Source organism: Cervus elaphus, chromosome 2, assembly GCF_910594005.1.
Source record: "Cervus elaphus chromosome 2, mCerEla1.1, whole genome shotgun sequence".
Lineage (NCBI taxonomy): Eukaryota > Metazoa > Chordata > Mammalia > Artiodactyla > Cervidae > Cervus > Cervus elaphus.
This window is the reverse complement of record NC_057816.1, coordinates 30,110,754-30,132,845: the sequence shown is the minus strand read 5'-3', so window position 1 is coordinate 30,132,845 and position 22,092 is coordinate 30,110,754. Positions and strand designations below refer to the sequence as shown.

At 35.5% G+C, this 22,092-nt stretch overlaps 1 protein-coding gene across 3 annotated transcripts in view; it reads right to left on the bottom strand.

The window, feature by feature from the left end:
* Window positions 1-627: 627 nt before the first annotated feature.
* The window catches only part of LUZP2 (leucine zipper protein 2), a 476,756-nt gene continuing 455,291 nt past the window's right edge, over window positions 628-22,092 (bottom strand). For all 3 annotated transcript variants that reach the window (XM_043875294.1, XM_043875276.1, XM_043875284.1), the window contains 3 exons: window positions 21,085-21,180; window positions 4,718-4,804; window positions 628-3,782 (listed from right to left, as the gene is read on the bottom strand). In XM_043875294.1, the coding sequence (XP_043731229.1) occupies window positions 3,678-3,782; window positions 4,718-4,804; window positions 21,085-21,180 (288 nt within the window). In that variant the 3' untranslated portion in view covers window positions 628-3,677. The remainder of the gene's footprint in view (window positions 3,783-4,717; window positions 4,805-21,084; window positions 21,181-22,092) is intronic.

The window sequence follows — 22,092 nt, the reverse complement described above, 5'->3', positions numbered from 1 at the left end:
AAAGAACATTTGAATGCTGAGCAAACTTCACAAAACAACTTCTGACCGCTAGCAGAGGACATCAGACACCCAGAAAAGCAGCCCATTGTCTTCGAAAGGAGGTAGGACAAAATATAAAAGATAAAAAGAGAGACAAAAGAGGTAGGGATGGAGACCCGTCCCAGGAAGGGAGTCATAATAGAGGACGTTTCCAAACACCAGGAAACCCTCACACTGGCGGGTTTGGGGGAAATTTTTGAATCTTGGAGGGCAACCTAATTGGGAGGAAAAATAAATAAAACCCACAGATTACATGCCTAAAAGTGAATATGTGTTTTTCAATTAGTTTATGCAGATATATACATAATGGTCTTGGAAACAAACGTTTATTGAGCAAAAATAGGCCATTTTTCGGTACCTTTTCTTCTTCACCACTTGACCATCAATATTATGTAATGTAACCCAGATGAACAGATAGTGTGGGGAAATTTAAGAATGTATACATGACTAAGAAAATGTCCCCTAAGTAGACGTGTTCATTAGTCTCGCAGTCTTGACCAGTTTACCTTACTCACTGTCACTAGTAGGTTCAACCTCTACTTCTAGTGCTGATTTTAGTACCTGAGCTACAAAAATAAAAGATTCCATTTTAGCAAAGTTCACAAATACTGTTTTAATCCAGCTATCCACACTGTCCACCTAAAACAGTACATGTCTCATTTACATGGAACTGTCTTAGCTTTTTAAACCAGTATACTTTATGAAACAAATGCTTCTCAAATAGCACTTCAATGCTAAATATAGGATTAAAGAATGAAAAAAATTAGTCATGGACATTCAGTATTCAAAGATTTGAGATCACACAGAAAACCACATCCAGGTGAGTTAAGTTTTCACTTTTCATCTTGAGAATGTTGGCATGGGATAGACATAGTCAGCTTTCATTTAGGTCTTATACATTTTAGGCACTAGTTTACACAGTTAATGCATATAAAAGGAAACACAAAATCCAAAACCAATTTCCAACTTAGAATGAGTATATAGCATTGCTTAGTTTTTCAAAATAACTAGAGATAAATAGTTAGTTAGTTGTGGTAGTACCTATATTAAGTTATTCCATTGGAAAATGTGTTTGTTTCTCAATAGGAACCAATTTGCATTCTGCAAAGCATATGTAATTTTTCACTGCTTACCATTACAGTACATAGTAGAACTGTACTATCTACATTCTACATTCGGTTAATTTTTTTTCCATATGCAGATAGCTAGGCTACAAATGTTAGCCCCTCAAAAATAACATCTATTTATATAGAAGTTACTTTAAAAAATAAGAAATGGTACCTCTCTTATGTACAAAAGCCACACGTTTGTAACACATTTTAAACCTTTCTGATACTATTTTAAACCAATTAATGGATTGATATAAATGTATTCATTAAAGTCAAGTAATAGTACATACTAAAAAGAATTCTGTGATTAACTGTTAAAAGGAATTTCTAGAATATTTCTTAGAAATGTTTATGAAATTCTTCTATCACAAAATTTTTGTTTTTTTAACAAATAATGCAGTGAATATACCACAGTAAACTCTAGGATGAATAATGCTGCCTCTTGTTAAAGAAGATTGTGTACATTATAATCAGTCAAAGCCCACTTGATCATGTCAGTAATAGAGAGAAACAAACTGATATTATTATGGACTAGAATAGGAATTCAGAGTATAGAAAAAATAATTTACAGATGAAGCTGTTGATTAATATTAAGCCAGATTCTCTTTCATTATGTTACCCTCTAAAATTTTCAGAAAAATATCAGAGTGACTCTCTTTTTATTATCTCAAAGATTCCTCAAGACATACACAGTGAAATGGTGATTAACTTTCCATAGGATCTATATGAACTAGGATTGAGTTTGGAGCCATGGGGCAGGGCGGGGGCGGGGGGGCGGTGGTGGGCGGAGTAGAAAAGTACACCTAAATTAAACTAAACTATCTGCTTCCCTTTCATAAACCTTTAGAGATGGTCAAGAGTTTCTTGGTACAGTATGAAAATTACAAGAAATAAGACTTGGGAAACTAGCAATATTCCATCTCATCGAATCAAATGATTTTTAGAGCTAAGGAGTCGGCAAGAACTTCAGGCTTGATCACTTCTTCTGTCCTGATCATTTCACCCCAAGACTCTACAAATCATCTATAAAACTAGGTACCTTAGACATATCTTAATGTCACAGTATTACTTAGACATATCTTAATATGCCACAGTATTACTTTTACTGTTAATGACAGTTTAGCATTTCTCCAGATCACTACATTTCTTTGAATATGTCATTGTGATCAAAGTTGGGCCATTACATCCCACAGTTTAAGTTCATCTGTTGATTACAGATTTCATATTATATATATATGTAGCTTGCCAGCATATTGTGCTCCAAATTAATTGTGGCTTGGCAGATCTATTCTAAAAAAAACAGTGGTTTTACGTGCTTTCTACAGAATGAGTCTAACCAACAGAAGTTAATGTATTTGGTGCAGACAACCTAACCACATCATTTAACCCATCAATTTTAGTCTATAAGTTTGATCAGTATCAATTTCTCTTGCTTGAGAGGAAGCAGACTGTTCAAGAGTGAATTTATTTGATCAGTGGTACTCTATGATTTTGAACAAATTCCGGGAGATAGTGAAGGACAGGGAAGCCTACTGTGGGTGCAGTCTGTGGGTGCGCAGGGTCAAACACAACTTAGCAACTGAACAACAATTCCTGTGTAGAGTCCCAACGTCAGAGATTCCCACAGCCATTGATTTAATAATAATTTTTCTTTTCAAAATATACAAATTGGGGTTCATTAGTTCTATAAGGCTGTTTACTTTCAAGTCTCCATTTTAAGATGTATACTATCTGCTTGCATGTTTGTATCCCGGACCCCTCTTCCCATCCCACATTCTGTTACCCAATTTCATATCTAAATTCACACTGAGCTTGATTTGTAACTTGGAGTAATTCCAGCAGAGAACCATAAGGATGTGTCTATAGGATGCCAAAAATCTAACCAATTGTGTCAGTAACTTAGACATTCATTCTTGATATTTTGTCTACATCATACTAAACATATTTAATGAACTTTCTTAACTGACTAAACCCCTGACATTATTAGACATGGCTGTAAATAATAATGAGAATAGCAATGAATGTCATCAAACAAATGATACATTTGGGTCAGCACAGATTAGAACCTTAAGGAAAGTGATTCCAGTTAACCAGCATGGACTAAAATCTTTATGATATGGTTTCAAATTGTATTCTAAGGATGTTAAGGATCTGCAACATTTAGTTATTCTCCAATTGATTAAAAAAAATAACAACAACTAGATCAGGGAAGTACTGGCTACCCAAATTAACCAGAAATATTAAATGTTATTTTGCATTTGAGTTATAAAAAAGACCAATTTATATTGGGCAACTTACTAATGACAATGACGACTTAGGACTGCAGATATCCATTTTAATTAGGTTATTGCTTAAGGATCATAATTGGCCTGGAATCTTTTGGAAAATTTGTAGACTACTTTATAAAGTTACATAAAATTGTGAAAAAGTTGCATGCTTTAAAAATTTAGTATTTCCATCAAGCTTGTGGTCTAAAAAGAGTATGAATACAATAGCAAATGGATGTTTTTTAACACAGTTTCTTGGTATTTACAGTAATTTTTTTTCTCTATTTGCTGTCCCTTCGGAGTCATTCATTTGATTTTCTGTTTTTTTTTCCTCATCACAGTCAGTACAAGGAGGCACTGATTCATCCTGTCAAAGAATATGGAAAAGATAATTAGACTCAAAAATGTTTAATGTAAAAATTAAACAATAACTCAAGTATCTCAACAAACTTCTTACAGAAAACCAATGCCAGGCAGAAAATAAGTGTTAACACTTATTTATGTTAACACTGTTACTTTGTGAAAGCACATAAAATGTTTTACAAATAGAAAAAATTTCAAAAACTTTTTTAAGAAAACTTTGGCCAAACCATTCAAACTTTGATTAATCTAACCCCCAAACTGAAAAATGTTGTGTTAAGTAAATTGAAAAGACCCTGATGCTGGGAAAGATTGAGGGCAGGAGAAGGGGACGACAGAGGATGAGATCGTTGGATGGCATCACCGACTCAACGGGCATGAGTTTGGGTAAACTCTGGGAGTTGGTGATGGACAGGGAGGCCTGGTGTGCTGTGGTTCATGGGGTCGCAAAGAGTCGGACACGACTGAGCAACTGAAGTAAAATGACTTAATAATTGCTATGATGCAATATATTTGGTCAAATATAGAACTTCTAGATAGAAGTTCAGTATTAAGCTCCTGAGTTATGTTTGTTATTTGTTTTGTGGGGGATATGTATGTCTTTCTACCTTCTGTTTCTCAAGTCTTCATTTATCTTCTTTGTCCTCTAAGGAATGTAAGTGTACTTTTTGTTTTCTCTTTACTTTTGTTTTGTTCCTTGGTTGCTGGGGAAGGGTAAGACACCTCCCTTGCCCTTGTTCTTCTAGGACTTCAGCTAATCAAATCAAAGCTTAGTGGCAGGCACAGTGGCCATGGAAAGGTTCAGAATCAATAGGTGAAAAATATATCTTGTATTAGGTAATACAGCATCCTGGCTTCAGCTAGAGCAAGGGAGAAAATCATAGAACCCATGAGCTTCAAAAAGTGTTTTCTGAAAATCCAACAATCAAACAAACAAAATACCTGTGGGACAGGTGATGATTCTGCAGTGTCATTGTTTGGAAGATTTTCATCCTGCTTCGTAGAACAGACCGTGCTCTCCTGTAAAAGCTGCGATTGAAAGAAGGTCAGTGAAGTTAAATTAAATGAAGGAAAGGAACAGAAAATCTCGCTTGAAATCTTCCCATTGGTAAATTTCCTTCACTTTGAGACAAGTTGAAAGGTCAAGTGAGGGACAAAATGATCACAACATTACTGAGATCCCAGGGAGAAGGCAATTATTCACAGTCCATTTGAGGGTCTCAGTGATGCTTATGACAGACAGCTACTAAAAAAAAAAAAGCTCAATTGCAATGAAAAATTCTTTCTTTGCAAAAAGTTTTAAAAAATAAAGAGTTGCACAACTACTATATTCTATTATCCCTGATGTATCTAGACTCTAAGATTTAAATATGTTCATGGTCTATATGTCTGCAGGAACATCAAGATTGCAAGCCAGAAAACAATGTAAACATTATGATCATTGTTAAAAAAAGAAAACAAAAAACTGAAATCACAATTAAATGGAATTAGGAGACCAAAAGGGGAGCTCTCATATGCCACAACAATAGTAGAGCCCAACAAGATGAAGACAGACTCCTCTTCTTTCCTGGCAACAATTCAGCCCATGAAAAGCCAAGAACTCTGTTTATTGTAGCCCTTCCAACCCTCTTTTCCCCTCCATAAAAAGTCCTTTTTCCTTTGCTTTGTGGGGACTTGGACCTTGCTCACCATGATTGCAGATGCCCAAATTGTAATTCTCTACCGATTCCAAGTAAACACATAATTGCTGAAGACATGTCTATCAGTCTGTCTGTTTTGGTCAACATCAATCTGTCTAGCAAAAAATCTTCAACACCTTAAAAAAGATTATATTTCTGCAAATAAGATCATATATTTCACTAGCCAGGATATCCCTTCTTACTTACTAGCTTCCATAGTCTTAAAGAAAATGACTTACTGGCAGCATATTCCAGCTGGCTTTCATTTTCATATTAACCAAGGGTTAAAATATTGAATTTCTCTTCCCTCTATCCCTCTCTTTCTTCCTTCTTCCTCAGTCAGCCTCTTTTCCCTCTTTTCCTCACTGCCTCTCAATTCTCCTTTCATCTCTTCCTTTCCTTCTCATCATTTTTTTTAACTTAAACACATTTTTAAAGTAAATGTCGAAACTGTTTAATGTAAGAATATGTACTTTATAGTGATATTTCTATAATCCTTTCCCTGTAGAAAATGTATAAAACAGAGACTGGGAGTCTAATAGTTCATGGCCACTGTGTAACTCTAACCTTGAACAAGTTAGTTTCTTTGAAGTCAAACAAAGAGGATACCTAAGTTGGCTTTGAAATCTAACTTTCTAGGAGTGGATGATAACTAAAGAAATTGTGTAGGATATTTAACCTACTCCAATTCAGATTTGAAAGCAAAGTTATTCTTACCTGCTCCCTATTATTACTCTACATGGGTCCTAACTGAACGTTCAGCATGGTACTTCACCCTTCTGTGGCTGTGTAGTATGCACTCCCCTCTACACCTTCATGACAGTCCCTCTTCACTGTGAGATCCTCAAGACCAGCTAGTTTCTCCCTTCCTAGCACATTATTTTCACCACTAGACAGGCTCATCACACTTTCACTAAAGGTACAGTGCATTAGATACATTGACACCAAATGATTTTATATGTATGTGTATTTCTCATTCCTCAATATATTGTAAGTTCCTTGAAGATACAGCCTACATTTTTCAGCCCTAGATCCCAGCTAGATGCCTATTAGATAGCAAATGGTCATATGTAGTCACTGAGTAAATAAATGAATTAAAGGAACATTGGCTATGAAAATATTTTAGTCCTTTTGAATTTTCATAAGTGTCTGAGTTTGTCAAATGATAAGATTTAGTTATATTTGATAACAGCTCCAAACGGGTTGTACAATAGCCTCGTCTTCAAAATAAGTCTACAGTATATAGAAGAGTAGTTGAAACTTTGACTGCCTTAGTCCAAAGAATTTTAGGCAGCTACATGAGGAATCTTCTGTACTAATTTTTTTTTTCTTTTTATGTTGTATGGGTTTGAGTTACACCCAGAAACTAAAATTTCCCTGGAATATTACAAGTATTTTGTTTTTATTGTAATAATACAACTGACCTTTGTTTTTATTATACTTGCCTTTGGCCTTGGAGGGGGAAAAAACTAAAATGTACAAAATCAAGCTCAAAATGCAGAAAGTAAATGCAGAGTGTAAGGCTTCCCAAAATATCTTCTTGAATAGTGGAGTATATAAGTTACATAAGTTTGAGGAAAACTTTACTTGAACATTAAACAATGGTATTTAAGGTAGTTCTTCTCAGAGTCTTTAACACAAAATTTCTTAAATCTTTGGTCTTGAATGATCTTCTCGCATAATCATATAGGGTGCTTGTTAAATATAATACTCCTGGGTGATAATTCAGTCTTATGAATATAGGGCTTGCATTTTTAATCAGCAATCCAGCAATTCAAATGAACAGTGAAATTTGAAATCCACTTCTTTGTAATGTATAAATGCACTATAAATCTCTTAGGAGATATGATATAACCATTTCCTAAATACATCTGACCTCAAAAGCATTTTTGTGTGTGTGAGGTATTACTTGAGGTCATTGTCTTGAGAAAGATACCATAGGATTTATGGTGGAGTATGGTAAGCACAGCTGACTATTTGAGACAAGCCTTTGATCATCTGAACAATGAAAACTTATTAAATTTCAACATTAAAGAAAATATTTTGTGGCTGGAAGACAATTCTAACCTTTTTGATACTTTGATCTTACAATGAACACAACCTTTATTTTTTTGTGTGTGCCTCACAGGCATTGTGGAAACTTCGTGAGATGGGATTCATAAAATCCCTAGTGTTATTCAGAAAGGCAACAGATTTAAGCACTTCTGAAGGCACAAACCTTCAAACTACTCTCAATTAGATAAAATTCAACCTGATTAATATTGTACATATTTCTAGAAACTCAAGTAATAAAATATGGAGATTGATCAGGAAAGTCTGCACAGATTCACCTACTTCAATGTGCAGCTCAACTATTAATTAAACAGGCGACCTAGCTGGGTCTGTAAATTATGAAATGGGATGAGCCATGAACATATCTTTATTAAAGTAATTACACACTCTTTCTCATAGACGCATCTTCACCAACACCTCCAGAATCACCAGTTTGTTTCTGTGCTTTGGGCACAGATTACTATCTGACAAAATGTTATATTATGGCCACAAAAGTAGGCAAAGTAATAACAAATTTAGTTGAGACAAGCCCCTTTAATTATTTATCTCTGTGTGGAAAAAATACATAATCCTACCATGTTGGTGCAGACTCTAATACTGGAGTATCCTTAACAATGGTCAGGATTCTCATTTTAATGGCTGGAAGTTATGCATAAACAAATTTGAGTCCCAACTCCATCTCCTACTATCTTTATAAGAGAAAAAAAAAAAAAACTTTTTATTTTGTATTGGGGTATAGCCAATTAACAGTGTTATAATCTCAGCCATACTTATACCTGGATCCATTCTCCCCCAAACTCTCCTTCTATCCAGCCTGTCACATAACATTGAGCAGAGTTCCCTGAGCTATACAGTAGTTCTTTGTTGGTTATCCATTTTAAATATGGCAGTGTGTACAAGTCTATTCTAAACTCCCTAACTATTCCTTTCCCCCAACATTCCCTCATCCTCACCCCTGCAACCATAGGTTCATTCTCTAAGTCTGTGAGTCTGTTTTATAACTAAGTTCTTTGTATCATTTCTTTTTAGATTCCACGTATAAGGGATGTCATATGAGCTTTCTCCTTCCCTGACTTACTTCACTCAGTATGACAATCTCTAGGCCCATCCATGTTGCTGCAAATGGCATTACTTCATTATTTTCAAAGGCTGAGTAATATTCCAGTATCTTTGATAATGAGCTTTACGGTTTCTGATATTTTGAGATTTCTTTGATATTTTACAGAAAAATAAGATTAAACATCAATAGCAAATTTTGACATCAGAACAAATAAACCAACAAGCAAAATCCACTGCTAGTTTCAGCAATATTTCCGAGAAGGAATAACATTTTAATACTAATATATATAAAGGATCAAATATTGAAAAAAATTATTTTTGAGAATCAGAAAGAGAGAGAGACTGGTTCATAGAAAATCCACTAATATTCTGTTATTTGATATTAAATGTCAGTTTTCTATATTCCTATACTGTTGAAAACTTCATGACAGGCCAGTACTTGTTAGTGAAATGATGGATGGGAAATACCAATTTGACTTCACTTTTCCTTCATTTGTGAAATGGGGATAATGATGCATACATTCAAAATTTCTGACATCAAGTGAAATGATTTAATGAAAGTAACTCAGCTAGGTGAATGGAGTAAAGAGTCCATCGGGGTTAGAATTCCTTTAGCTCTTATTTGGTGTGTATACTTGGGAAAGTTACTTTATCTTAAGGAGGTTCTGAATCCTTATCTGTAGGGTAGGCAAAATGATCCTTACTTTACAGGCGTTTTGATGAAATAAAATGTATACAATGGTTTCTAAAGGAGTATTTTGCATGTATTAGATGATCAGTTAGGCTTAGTTCCTACCATTTCTTTCCCTTTCTAAGGCTTTTTCCTTCTGTCAAAATGTCTCCATTTTGTTGACAAATATTTGTATCAGAATAGAAACACAGCTCTTCAGTCATTTTAATTTTCAGTCGTGGTGTCAACATAAATGACCCTGGTCATTGGATGATCTTGACGTTGCTAAAGAATGCGTGGCTGTCCTTGATCCTTTCCTGTTCATGATTTAACAGGGCAGGAAAAATGTCAGATTAACCATCTACCTGTCTTCCTTGAGAAATCTTAACCTTGGAGAATGCCTTTATTCTTCCTGAATTTTCATTTGTTTTCTTCCTCAAGGCAGAATCAGCAGATCAATCTAGCCAACTTAAGGATTCAGGTGCTTCAGAAGGTTTTCATTAAGGAAGGTTCATACCTTTGGCTTCAGTGCAAATATCCCATTTAGAAAATATGGAAATAAAACTGTATATTTAGAATGACCTTTTTTAAAGGGCACCATGAGTAAAATTACTCCATAATACTGTTGCATCGACATCCATTTTGTGTTGTTAAGCGGCCTTCAAGGGCCTGAAGCTGACACTAGCCCCCAGCGCCATCCTCCAGTGCGTTCCCTAGATAACAGCCAGCAGAGACACAAGGAAGTGTAAGGCCCTAACGGAACTTCTCCAGTGCTGCTGGTAATGCAGTTCCTCTTGTTTCTCAGCAACTTCCCCTTATGAGACCCTTAGGTAAGAACCCTGTGAAGCTCACCGAAACTCTGCTGCTGCTCCTTTCAGCTTGAATTGACGGATCTGGCCTACCCTGGAACCTCAAGCCCTCTACACCAACCCTACCAAAGGCATATGCCCCAGGTTCTGCTGCTTCCTTTTGGCCTTGACACTCCCATGTAGCTTAAGGAGGAATGCCTTGTGTTCTTCCAGGACCTGTGATTAGCAAACCTCTGTATTTCAGTTTGCCTGAGCTTGAGGTCTTTCTCAAACCTTGGGGCACCGTCTGATACCTAGGGCTTTACTTAAATGTTAACAAAAACCAAAACAGGCACTATGATAGAGTAAAAAAATTACTGGAAAAGCCTCTTTTGCATTTTGTTTATTTTAAATTACACTCCATTCTCCCTCTGAAATAAACAGTAATACTTTAAGAATTAAAGCAGATGAGATGGTTTATCAGAGATTCATTTAAAGTCTTCTCTGGGTTTTAATCTCTGATTCTGTTGATTACAGTAACTTTGTTAATGGTATTGAGCACTTGGTTCTACTTCACAAGAGGGATTAGTTTTTTCTCTGATGACTTTTCTGTATACATTAAAAGAAGTCAAAATACTTAATACAAATGCATAACTGGGCAACATGAAATTCTACCTAGAAAAAATACATCTGACAGTTAAAAGGTCCAATTCATTCTTCATATTTAATTAATATCTGGGACAAGCTGGAGGCTAAAAACAAGCATGATTTTCAGAATATATAAAAAAATGGAATTAGGTTATCAAGTTTTTAAGAAACATTGGCTAAATTTTTCTCTCATGTGACTTTTGAATATGAAATTTATTTAAATTTATTATAGAATGATACTTTGGTACTGTTTTAATATATAAAAAGGCAGAAACTGGAAGAAGTTCAAAGATTAAAAATGGAATGCTGAATCAAGATGATGGTAGTTACTGGAGGAACAGTGGCCTGGGAGGGAGGCAGGGTCCGACACTGATGTCCTCTGTTACCAGGCCCCCCCAGGCAAGTTGCATTCCCTCTCTGAACCGTAATTCATTCATTACATGAAATAGTTAAAATTTGGAAACAGGAAGCCCTAACTTCATCATTTTAGATATTTTGGAAAACTAGTTAAAAGCGTCTGTTATGATTTACATTTTGTTTGGTTCTGAAGGAAATATCAATACTTTTATGTCTGTCCTCAAATTGCCTATTATCTAATGCTAAATGAGAACCTTATACATATAATCAATATGCAAGAGGGATTGTGATACAGGATAAAACACGTGTATGAACCAAGCACTGTGGAGACCCAGAGGAGAAAACCATTTTGCCTCAGGGAAGTTAAGAGGGGTCAGAGAGTTATCAACAAGATTAAACCTTGTATTTACACATCACTGTTTGACCAATTTCCTTATAATAATTATTAACATGCTTATTAGGCTATTTATATTTACCAAATTATAAGTTACCCATTATTATTATGGTTTCTATATGACATCTGGTAAGAAATCATAATTAAGTTTACATTGTGCATGCTTTAAATTAAGATGTTATAGGAGGGTAAACATGGAAATCTATTATCTAATGTAAAAAGCAGAAATTTATTCTAAAGACCTTAGGTAACTATCTGTCCTTCCCATATAATCTTGATGCATGCCTATTCCTTCTTAAAAAAAAAACACAGGAGTACAATGAATGCCTATTATGAAGCCAACCTCTTCAGATGGTCTGATGGAGCGTAGCCCAGAATGCCAATGCCATATGGTCGCTCAGTCCAATTACAGCAGGGCTTGACTCTCCTAGAAAATTTTTGTTAATGCAGTGTCTGCCAACAATTCATCAGGGCATCAAATGTCACACAATGAATATTGGATATAATTGTAAACTAGAACTTTTAAAATCTCTGCCAAAATTGTTTTAGTATGAAAATGCTGGCATAAGTTTCTACAAGCAGCTCTAGATTTATTTCCTGCACATTTTATGCTCTCATTTTCCTAGACAATGCTTTGCTGTTGAATAAACTCCCTTTGGTCAGGGACTTGCAGGCAGGTGCAACGGCAAGATTCTGAGCAAGGAGTACTTACAATACTAAATATAAGCCATTGTTGCCTTTCATTTCCTCAGCACATTAAGAAAAGTTAAGTGTGTGCTATCTAGAGGAGTCAGAAACGTTATAAAACACATTTACACTGAGTAGTAAGTCTTATTCCTTTTGTGAAAATTAACATAAACTGCTCAGTGTCTTTAATTCTTGATATGCAATTAAACAATATGAGGCACATTTGCAAACTGCAGGAAAATGGGATAAAGCAGGTACATCCTTTGCTTTCTCCCTGTGACTACAAAATTATCATTTGAGCAAAACTACTTTCAAGGGAACTTAAACATTCCCCAAAACTTGTAGTCCAATATGTTGTTAAGCTTTTGTGGATCCATTTCAAGTTTTCTACATCCACTAACAAAGGGGCCAACAAATCCAGAAACCATTGTCCTAGGTGACCCTGCCTGGTTGGATAGGGCAGGAAGTAGAACATATCTAAGAATATGCATGGGCCCTAATTCCAAGATTAGGACCTTGTCCATACAAGATATTAAGACCATGAATATGAAAACTGTAGAGTAAATTCAGCCTGAACTAATAAGGACATCCATAATAAAACCAAACACTGTATATTTAATCTCTGTGACTACAATCATCATGATAAACCTATAAGAAATAAACATTAAAGATTCTCAAGAATGTTTAAGAGGAAATATTGATAGAAAAAAATCTAGGATGGTTTATTCAAACAACACACATTCCTGGTCTATGCCCTAGATCTACTGATTAATAATCTGTGGGAGTGGAGCCTTACCACAAGCAGTTTGATTTGAAAATAGTTGATCTTAATTTTATAGAAAAGGGATGTGACTAACAAAATCATTTGCCAATAAGTGATGTGTTAGGAAAACAGCACAGTGGTAATTTCCAGGTTCTTTCTAGTATGTTATTTCATCTTGGGTATGACCAACAGAAATCAAAATGAATCACCTTTGCTATTTATTGACTAAGAAATTGCATGTGCTCCCATCAGCACTAGTGAGGTTGCTGATCATCATAGAATCCTGGAACAGAAAGAGATGCTCTCATGATAGCTCTTTTCCTCTACTCTAAGGCTTCATTTCCTGACTACATCACAGAATGATTGTTTTTCATTATTTAGTTATATAATATACTATGTCTTCTATTCTATGCTAATTCTATTTTCAGAAAATTTTCATTGAGTTCACTTTAATATCTGACTGAAATATTCACCTTTTTATAGCTGTTTCCATCAGTTGCATCTGGATCTGCCCTAAGAGTCAATCAGACTAGGTTTTTTAATGATGGCTGTTCTGACTGATGTAAGGTGATAATTCATTGTGATTTTTCTTTTCATTATCTGTAATAATTAGTGATGCTGAGTATCTTTTCATGTGCCTATTGGCCATCTGTATATCTTCTTTGGAGAAATGTCTATTTAGGTCTTATGCCCATTTTTCAATTAGGCTTTTTTTTTTTTTTTTTAGGTTATTGCATTATATGAACTTTTCATACATTTGGGAAACTAAGCCTGGTTGGTGGCATTATTTGCAAGTAATCTCTCCTGGTCAGTAGGTTGTACTTGTTTATGATTTCCTTTCTTGCACAAAAGTTTGCAAGTTTGATTAGGTCCTGTTTGTTAATTTTTGCTTTTATTTCTATTGCCTTGGGAGATGGATCTTAGGAAACACTGGTACAATTTATGTCAGAATGTTTTGCCTATGTTCTTTCCTAAGAGTTGTATGGTGTCATGTCTTATAATTAAGTCTATGAGCCATTCTGTGTTTATTTTAGTGCATGGTGTGAGGATGTGTTCTGACTTCATTGATTTACATTTGGCTGTCCAGCTTTATCAATACCACTTGCTGAAGAGACTGTCTTACTCCATTGTATTTTCTTGTGTTCTTTGTAGAAGATTGATTGACTATAGATGGCTTCCCAAGTGGCTCAGTGGTAAAGAATCTGCCTGTAATGCAGGAGATGTGAGTTCAATCTCTGGGTCAGGAAGTTCCTCTAGAGAAGGAAATGGCAACCCACTCCAGTATTCTTGCCTGGGAAATCCCATGGACAGAGGAGCCTGGAGGGCCACGTTCATGAGGTTGGAAAAGAGTCAGACACTTTTGGGTTCTGTATTCTGTTCTGTTGATCCAAATTTTATGTCAATACCTTGATGTTTTGATTACTGTCCCTTTGTGGTGGGCTTCCCTGGTGGCTCAGTGGTAAAGAATGTGGTGAAGAGATGCAGGTAGAGAGATAGGTGGGCTATAGTCCATGGGGTCAAAAAGACACAGCTTAGTGATGAAACAACAACAACCTTTGTAGCACCGTCTGAAATCTGGGAGGGTTATGCAGCATTTTTATAATATCCAAGACATGAAGACAATCTAAGTTTCTAGATGAATAAAGAAAGTGTTACATAGAGAGGAACATATATGTATATGAATATTATTCAGACATAAAATGGGAATTCTGCCATTTGTGACAACATGGATAAACACTGAAATACAAAAAATATTAAAATCAAGAAGGGAAAATCAACAAATAACATATACGGGAATTCTCATAAGTTTATCAGCTGAATTTTCACCAGAAACTCTGCAGGCCAGAAGGGAGTGGCAGGATATATTTAAAGTAATGCTATTATTAGTCAAAAGAAAGGTGAAGTAGCCATATTCAGAGCAAGAAAAATATCAGGGATAAAGAGGGACATCTATATAATAATAGAGGGGTCAATTCCACAAACACACAAAACTATATATATAACAATTCTTAACAAAAATACATCTAACAACAGGTTGTCAAGATATATGAGACAAAGCTGATAGAACTGCAAGGAGAAACAGAAATGAACCACTACCACCAATGAAAGTTTCAACACTCTCTATCAATAGTGGATCTATCAAGTGAGCAGAAAATTTCCAAAAATAGAGTTGACCTGAAGAGCACTACAAATCAAATGGATCTAACTGATATTTATGGAATACTTCATCAAACAAGAATAAAATACAGATTCTTCTCAAGGTAACATGGAACATTAGACAGACTGCATTTGAACAAATGTAGAGTATGCCATCAGACTGTAATGGAACTAAATGACAAATTACAGAAAGATAGCTGGTTGCCGCATGGAACTCTGAACTATTGCTCTATTACTCTGCAAACTGAAAGCTGTATTTAAAAATACCTGCTATCTTTTAGAAAGACACCATTAAGAAAATGTAAAGACAAGAAACATCCTGAGAGAAGAGAAATATTTTCAAATCATATATCTGGTAAAGGATATATATCCAGAATATGTAAGGAATCTCGCTACTTAATACCAAGGAGACAGACAACCCCAATAAACATGGGGAAAATATCTGAATAGACATTTCACTGAAGAAAATATATGAATTGCTAATAAGTATATACAAATATGCTCAAATTTTTAACCATTTGGAAATTAACAGTTAAGCCTGTTATGAAATTTTATTTCAGACCCCCTAGAATTTTATTTTTAAGCAAAAATTCAGACAATAACAAGTGGTGACAAAGATGTAGAGAAAATGGAGCTCTCATAATTGCTAATTAAGATGTAAAATGGTGCAGCCACTTTGGAAATGTCTGTTTCTTAAAAAGTTCAGAAAGTATTTACAATATCCCATTCTGCTTCTGGGTATCTACTCAAGAAAAATAAAACATATGTCCACTTGAAGATGTTTATGTAAATGTTCATGGTATCATTAATTCATAATAGCCAAAAAGTGGAAAAAATCCAAAAGTTATCAGCTGGTGAATGAATAAGGAAAAAGTGATAAAACCATACACTGGATTCTATTCAGAATAAAAAAGAGCAAACTACTGAAATATACTATAATATAGATGAACCTCAAAGTCATTATGCTACATGAAAGAAGGGAATGCAAAATGCCACATGCTATATGATCAATCTATAAAATCTATGGAAAGGCAAACTGATAACCAATAGAAACTAGGTTAGTGGTTGTCTTTATAGAGATTAACTGTAGAAAAAGGCATGTGGGATCTTACTAGGAAGATAGAAATGTTCTGAAACTGGCCTGTGGTAATGGTTGCAAAACTTGGTGAATTAAATAAATGAATAGCTGAAATATACACTTAAAATCTGTGATTTTTAGAGAATGCGAACTGTTTTTAAAAACTGTCATATTTTTCATAAGCAATTAGCTCCAGTGTGCTAATTTTTGTTCATTCTAGTTATTAAGATGGCACAAATCTCTCCTGTTAAGGAGCAAATGGACAAAAATTAAAATATCTCCTGTAATAGTTCATTTTATTTGAGACTAAAACTATAATTGTTCCAGTCAACCAAGATGAAAATAGAGACTCATATTAGACTTCATCCTTATTCTTGTATCTTTGCTTGAACACACAACTCTGGGGATTTCTTATTCTGATATTCTGTTTATTTCATGCTTTCAATTGTTTGTTATTGGCTTCATTCAGGTCCCTATTTTATCTTCCCTTTTATTATTAAAAAATTCTTAATTGAGTAGTTTCTAGATTTTTTTAATTTCATAGAGCAGAAAAACACATTAAACAGAAAATAAATGGAAATAAATTTTCCAAATTAATTTTGTCAAGTAAGGCCGCCAAAATTAAAATTTAACTCGACAACTACCATGTATTTTCTCTCTGTAGAAAACTGAGTAGCACTGATTAGTTTCTAATTAAAGTCTTTTATAAAAAAGCAGTGAAAATACTTCAAAATACACATGAAATATACAAAACATACATGTGAAAAAATAATTGTATTAGGTTCTCCAGGGAAACAGAACTAGTAGAATATATACATAGATGTATAAGAGGTTTTTTTTTTTTTTTTTTAAATGGGAATTGGCTCATGCTATTATGGAAGATGAGACATGCCATGATATGCACTCTCTAAGCTGGTAAATCAGGAAAGCTGGTGGCATAAAATTCAGTCCAAGTCTGAAGGGCTGAGAATAAGAGAAGCTGTTGTAATTCCAAACCTGAATCTCAGGCCTGAAGCCAAAGGCCTGAGAACTGTGTGAGTGGCCTGCTGGTGTTAAGTCCCTGAGTTGGAAGGCCCCAGAAACAGGAGCTCTGATGTCTGAAGGCTGAAGAAGATATATGGCCCAGCTCAAAGGGAAAAGAAATTATGCTTCCTCCATCTTTTTGTTCAATTCAGGCCTTCTAGGGATTAGATGATGCCTGCCGTGTTTATGAGGGAAGATCTCTTAGTCTACTAATTCAAATGTTAATCTCTTCTGGAAATGCCCTGTCAGACATACCCAGAATTAATATTTTACCAAGTCTCTGGTCATCCTTGAGCTCAGTCATTTTGATGCGTAAAACTATCACAAGGCCACCTCTTGTTAGCCTGGCACAGAGATGCACTTCTTCACTCATATTCAGTCTCCAAAGACAATAAGGTTATATTTTTGCCAAACATGTTAAAACTATCCTTCCTACAACAGAAAATGCAGCAATCCCTTTAACAGAAGAGGAGGTAAATTTCTTATTTTTCCTTTATGAAATTATGTTTTGATAACTTATTTGGATATTCAATTAAAGCAATTCAAATTGAAGCCTGAATCTCCAACTTGTTAGAATCAAGTTGAAGCTACTTTCATGTTGCTGTACTGAAATGGAAGGAATGCATTTCATGATATTTAACACAAATCAGTATTTTGGGTGAATTTGGAGAAGCTGAGTAAGGGTAGTTCTCATAGATCCAAAGAGCCCCTCACTTTTTCCTGTAAAGTGGAGAAAGCCATCAGAATTATTCTCTTACTATAGGGGAAAGCTGGAGAGGAACTATAGAGCTTTCTATCATTAAGATTAAGTATACTCTGAGTACTATAGCTTGGGGAGATGATGGTATACTAGCTCTCTCATGGCAAGTTTAGCTATGGACAAAACCGCACATCAGTTTCCTGATCAATTTCACAGCCCTGCTGCTCTTAGATTTGGTTGCAAAATAAACAGAGGGTTCTGGGATGGATCCCCTCTACCTACTATCAAAAGTTACATCATAGATGTCCATGGCTACCATTACAGAGCCTCATTTAGGCAATGCTGTCTCTCAAATGTGAAACTCTGTTACTAAACAACATACTAAAGGCATTATGTCTTATTTAAACCAATCTTTTTCAAATTAAGGCTAACAGACCATCTCTTTCAGAATCACTTGGATTGAAAAGTGATGTCAGGTCCATGTTTGTTTTTTTTTTTTTAAAGTTACCTTTAGTCCCCTTTACTTAGAATTTACTGAAGAATTTTTCAAAATCTTTATTTTTAAAAGCTCCTCAGATGATTTTAAGAATCATGTACATATGAGATACATTGTTAGTAAAACTAGCCTGCATATTACCTGGTCATCAGTATTTTATAAAAATCCTCCATATGATACTACAGTGAGGATATGGCTTAGAACTATTGGTCTAGAATTGGAAAAAAGATATTCACAGTAGTCTCACTCACTCCTACTGCTTACACCTGGCTTATTTCACTCCCTTATGTTATTCTCTTGGCCTTTAAATGTAACTGAGCCTACAGACTATAAATATTGAGCACTCTATGCACTAGAAAGTGTAGGTTCTTGGAAGTAGAGATTTCAAAGACTAAAATCTAGGGAACTGGGATCAGGTTAGAGAGAAAGCAGTCATGCTGGCACAGGTGGAGGAAGCTTTTTTTTTTTTGGAGGAAGCTTTTGAAGCAACCCAGTTGGGACCTCCACCAAGGTAGTAGCCGCTTATGCCACTTACTGGAGAGAGAGGAGCTACTGATGACAAGGAAGGGCAAAAAAAAATAAGAGTGGGACAAACAACAACAACAAAGAATTTATACCTCTCTCTTGACAAGAAAAGTAAAAATATTGCTTTGAGGAATCTTCGCAAAACACATAGAACTTTTCAAGGTTTGCCTTCAGTGGGAATGTTTTAAATTTGATCAACTCCTGGTTCTTCTGTTCTTTCAGCTGTTTTGGCCACTTCATTACATGAACAATTTGCTCAAGGCACAGGTATACCAGTACAAGAAACAACTGAATCCCTCCTAATCCAAGGGCTTGGAGCAGGACATTCAGGGATCAAGCCTGAGCATTACCCTTAAGGGTGCAGGCCAGAAGCTTCCATTATTCTAATTTGTTTTAAAGTTGTTGTTTTTTTTTTTTCAATTGAGATATTATTGGCATGTAACATTGTATTAGTTTTAGGTATGCAACATAATGACTTGATACATGTATATACTGCAAAATGATTTTTAGGTAGTTTTAGGAAACTGTATCAAGAAAAAACAGCCTTAAAATTAACCCAGTGGTCTTATCTCTTAACTGGACATAAACACGCGAAAATCTTAACTATAGCCCTGCGTGCAAAGTGGCTTCAGTTGTGTTTGGCTCTCTGTGACCCTATGGACAGTAGCCTTTCAGACTCCTCTGTCCATGGGATTCTTTAGGCAGGAATACTGGAGTGGGTTGCCATGCCCTCCTCCAGGGGATCTTCCTGACCCAGGGATCAAATCCGTGTCACTTGTTTCTCCCGCATTGACAGGCATGTTCTTTACCGCTAGTGCCACCTGAGAAGCCCATTTCCCTAATTCAAACCAAACTCCCTAGCTTGGGAACCCAGTGCCCCTCCTACTTAAGTTCCAAATTATCTCAGCCACCATCCCACCATTTTCTGTTCGACACTCTCTACTCATATTCTGATGTTTTCTTGTCTCTGTATACTGACTTACACTGTCAGAGACCTATCTGTTCTTCAGACTTTAGCAAAAATAGTCCTTCCTTCCCCAAACCTTCTTGAATTCTTCTTCCCCTGGAAGTAAATTGCAGAATTTCTACTTCTCATTGACCTTATATTCTAAATTTTTGGTTTTGCACATGTTTCAACATACAAAGATGTGAAAGCCAAATTGCTGAGAAATTAGTATTTCTAAATTTACTTTGGCAGTCGATAGAGGAAAAAGAGATTGATCTGGTTAACTTGTTTCTATTCTGCCTTATTTCGTTTGCTGTCACCTGACTTCTTTTTCCATCATGAATAGTTTCAGCAGACACTATCCATTTTGTCAACTAGATTAAAGGCTATCTTTGAATATATTAAATACAACTGACATTTGCCATTTTTCAAGCCCAGATATGACAGATCTGTAATTGTGCCAAAGTTCCAGAGTTAAAATTTCACTACACTTTTTAGAGTTAAATCATAGAGTACAAATTCCTCATTTCCTGTTATCATTTGAAGGGTAAAAATTTCCCTTCCTCTATTGTAATATCTCTATAATTCAAGGTTTATTTGCTTTATGGGGAGAATACTATTGAATCACATTCTTTGGAGTTGTGTTTGCTTTTAATATTTTAACAGCTTCCTGTCATGTGACTGTGGGAATGACCACCTTATCTCTCTGGCAATTCAAGTTTATGAAAGTGAAAGTTAAAGTCACTCAGTCTTGTCCCACTCTTTGTGACCCCATGGACTGTCCACGGAATTCTCCAGGTCAGAATACTGGCATGGGTAGCCATTCCCTTCTCCAGGGCATCTTTATATTCCTAACTGTCTGATTACACCTCTTAGTGGAATAACCACGTGATTCATATCCAACATCTGCATTTTCAAATGAAAAGTACAATGTTTAGAGAGCAGAAGTGAAAGAAAAGTGTTAGCTGCTTAGTCATGTCCGACTCTTTGTGACCCCATGACTGTAGCCCCCAGCTCCTCTGTCCATGGAATTCTACAGGTAAAAATGCTGGGGTGGGTAACCATTCCCTTCTCCAGGGCATCTTCCCAGCCCAGGAATCGAACCTGGGCCTCCTGCATTGCAGGCAGATTCTTTACCATCTTACCTACCAGGGAAGTCCTTAGATAGTAGATATTACATGTAAATAGACAGCTTCATGGCGGCATAAACTAGGATTTTTAAAATGCTTATGTCCTGTCCTTGTTTTCATGTTGAATGATGTTAGAAACATTTAAAATTAATCTTACAATTTGAGTGTCGCACTCAGGGGTCCTGAGTAGAACCTCTTCCTTTGTAGTCTCAATTTGCTGGGTTTCACTGACTTCAGTAGTGATGTCTTGAGGCTGGAGAGAAAGAGAACATTAAGAGGGAAATAGTTTCATCAGTGAGTTTCTAATACCTTTGTAAAACATGCTATAATGGCAACCTCACACTCAAAGAGAAGGAATAAAATGAAAGTATGTATATATCAGAGACCTTCAGTTCAGTGCAGTTCAGTTGCTCAGTCACATCCGACTCTTTGCGACCCCATGAATCACAGCATGCAACTGTTGCTTAAATATTAACTATGAAATTGAATGAAATAATTTCTATTCAATTTTGTATGAGTGCTGTCCAATAGGACTACTTTCCTACTGCAAATGTTTATTTCTTACATAATAAACTTTTAAGGATTCTGGTTCTTCAAAAAAAACAGGAATCCTATCTTTCCTTTTTATTTTAACCTCATATCTATCTGGGAAATAACAAGTACACATCTTGTTTTCTTAATAGGAAATATGATATTTTCTAACATCTCACTGTAAGTTACAAAAAGAATGATGTTGACTCCAATGCTTCACCTACCAATCAAATACTGTTTTATACCTCAAGAAACCCTACATATTACTCTAAATTTCTTTGTGCTACTTTCTACACAGAAATGCACATGATCCAAACTAGGTCATCAGAACCTTCATTTTTGGAACTAAACACTGACTATATTAAAAAGAGGCTTATAAATAGGTATATTAATTTCAGTAAGTCTAGCTTCTCCAAGTTGTCTCTACAATGAGACACTTCTTATGGTTCACATTCCCGGTCTTCTGAAGCAGCCTCTGTTTCTGTCCATCCCCAACTTGGTTACTTCTGCCTTCTCCCAGATAGTATGAGCTCCTGATGTTCTACCATTAAAATCTCCTTCGTTTAATTTGGTAAGGGTCAATATTTATTGCTTGAAAACACAGAGACGTGAATGATACTGGGAGTCAAATCAA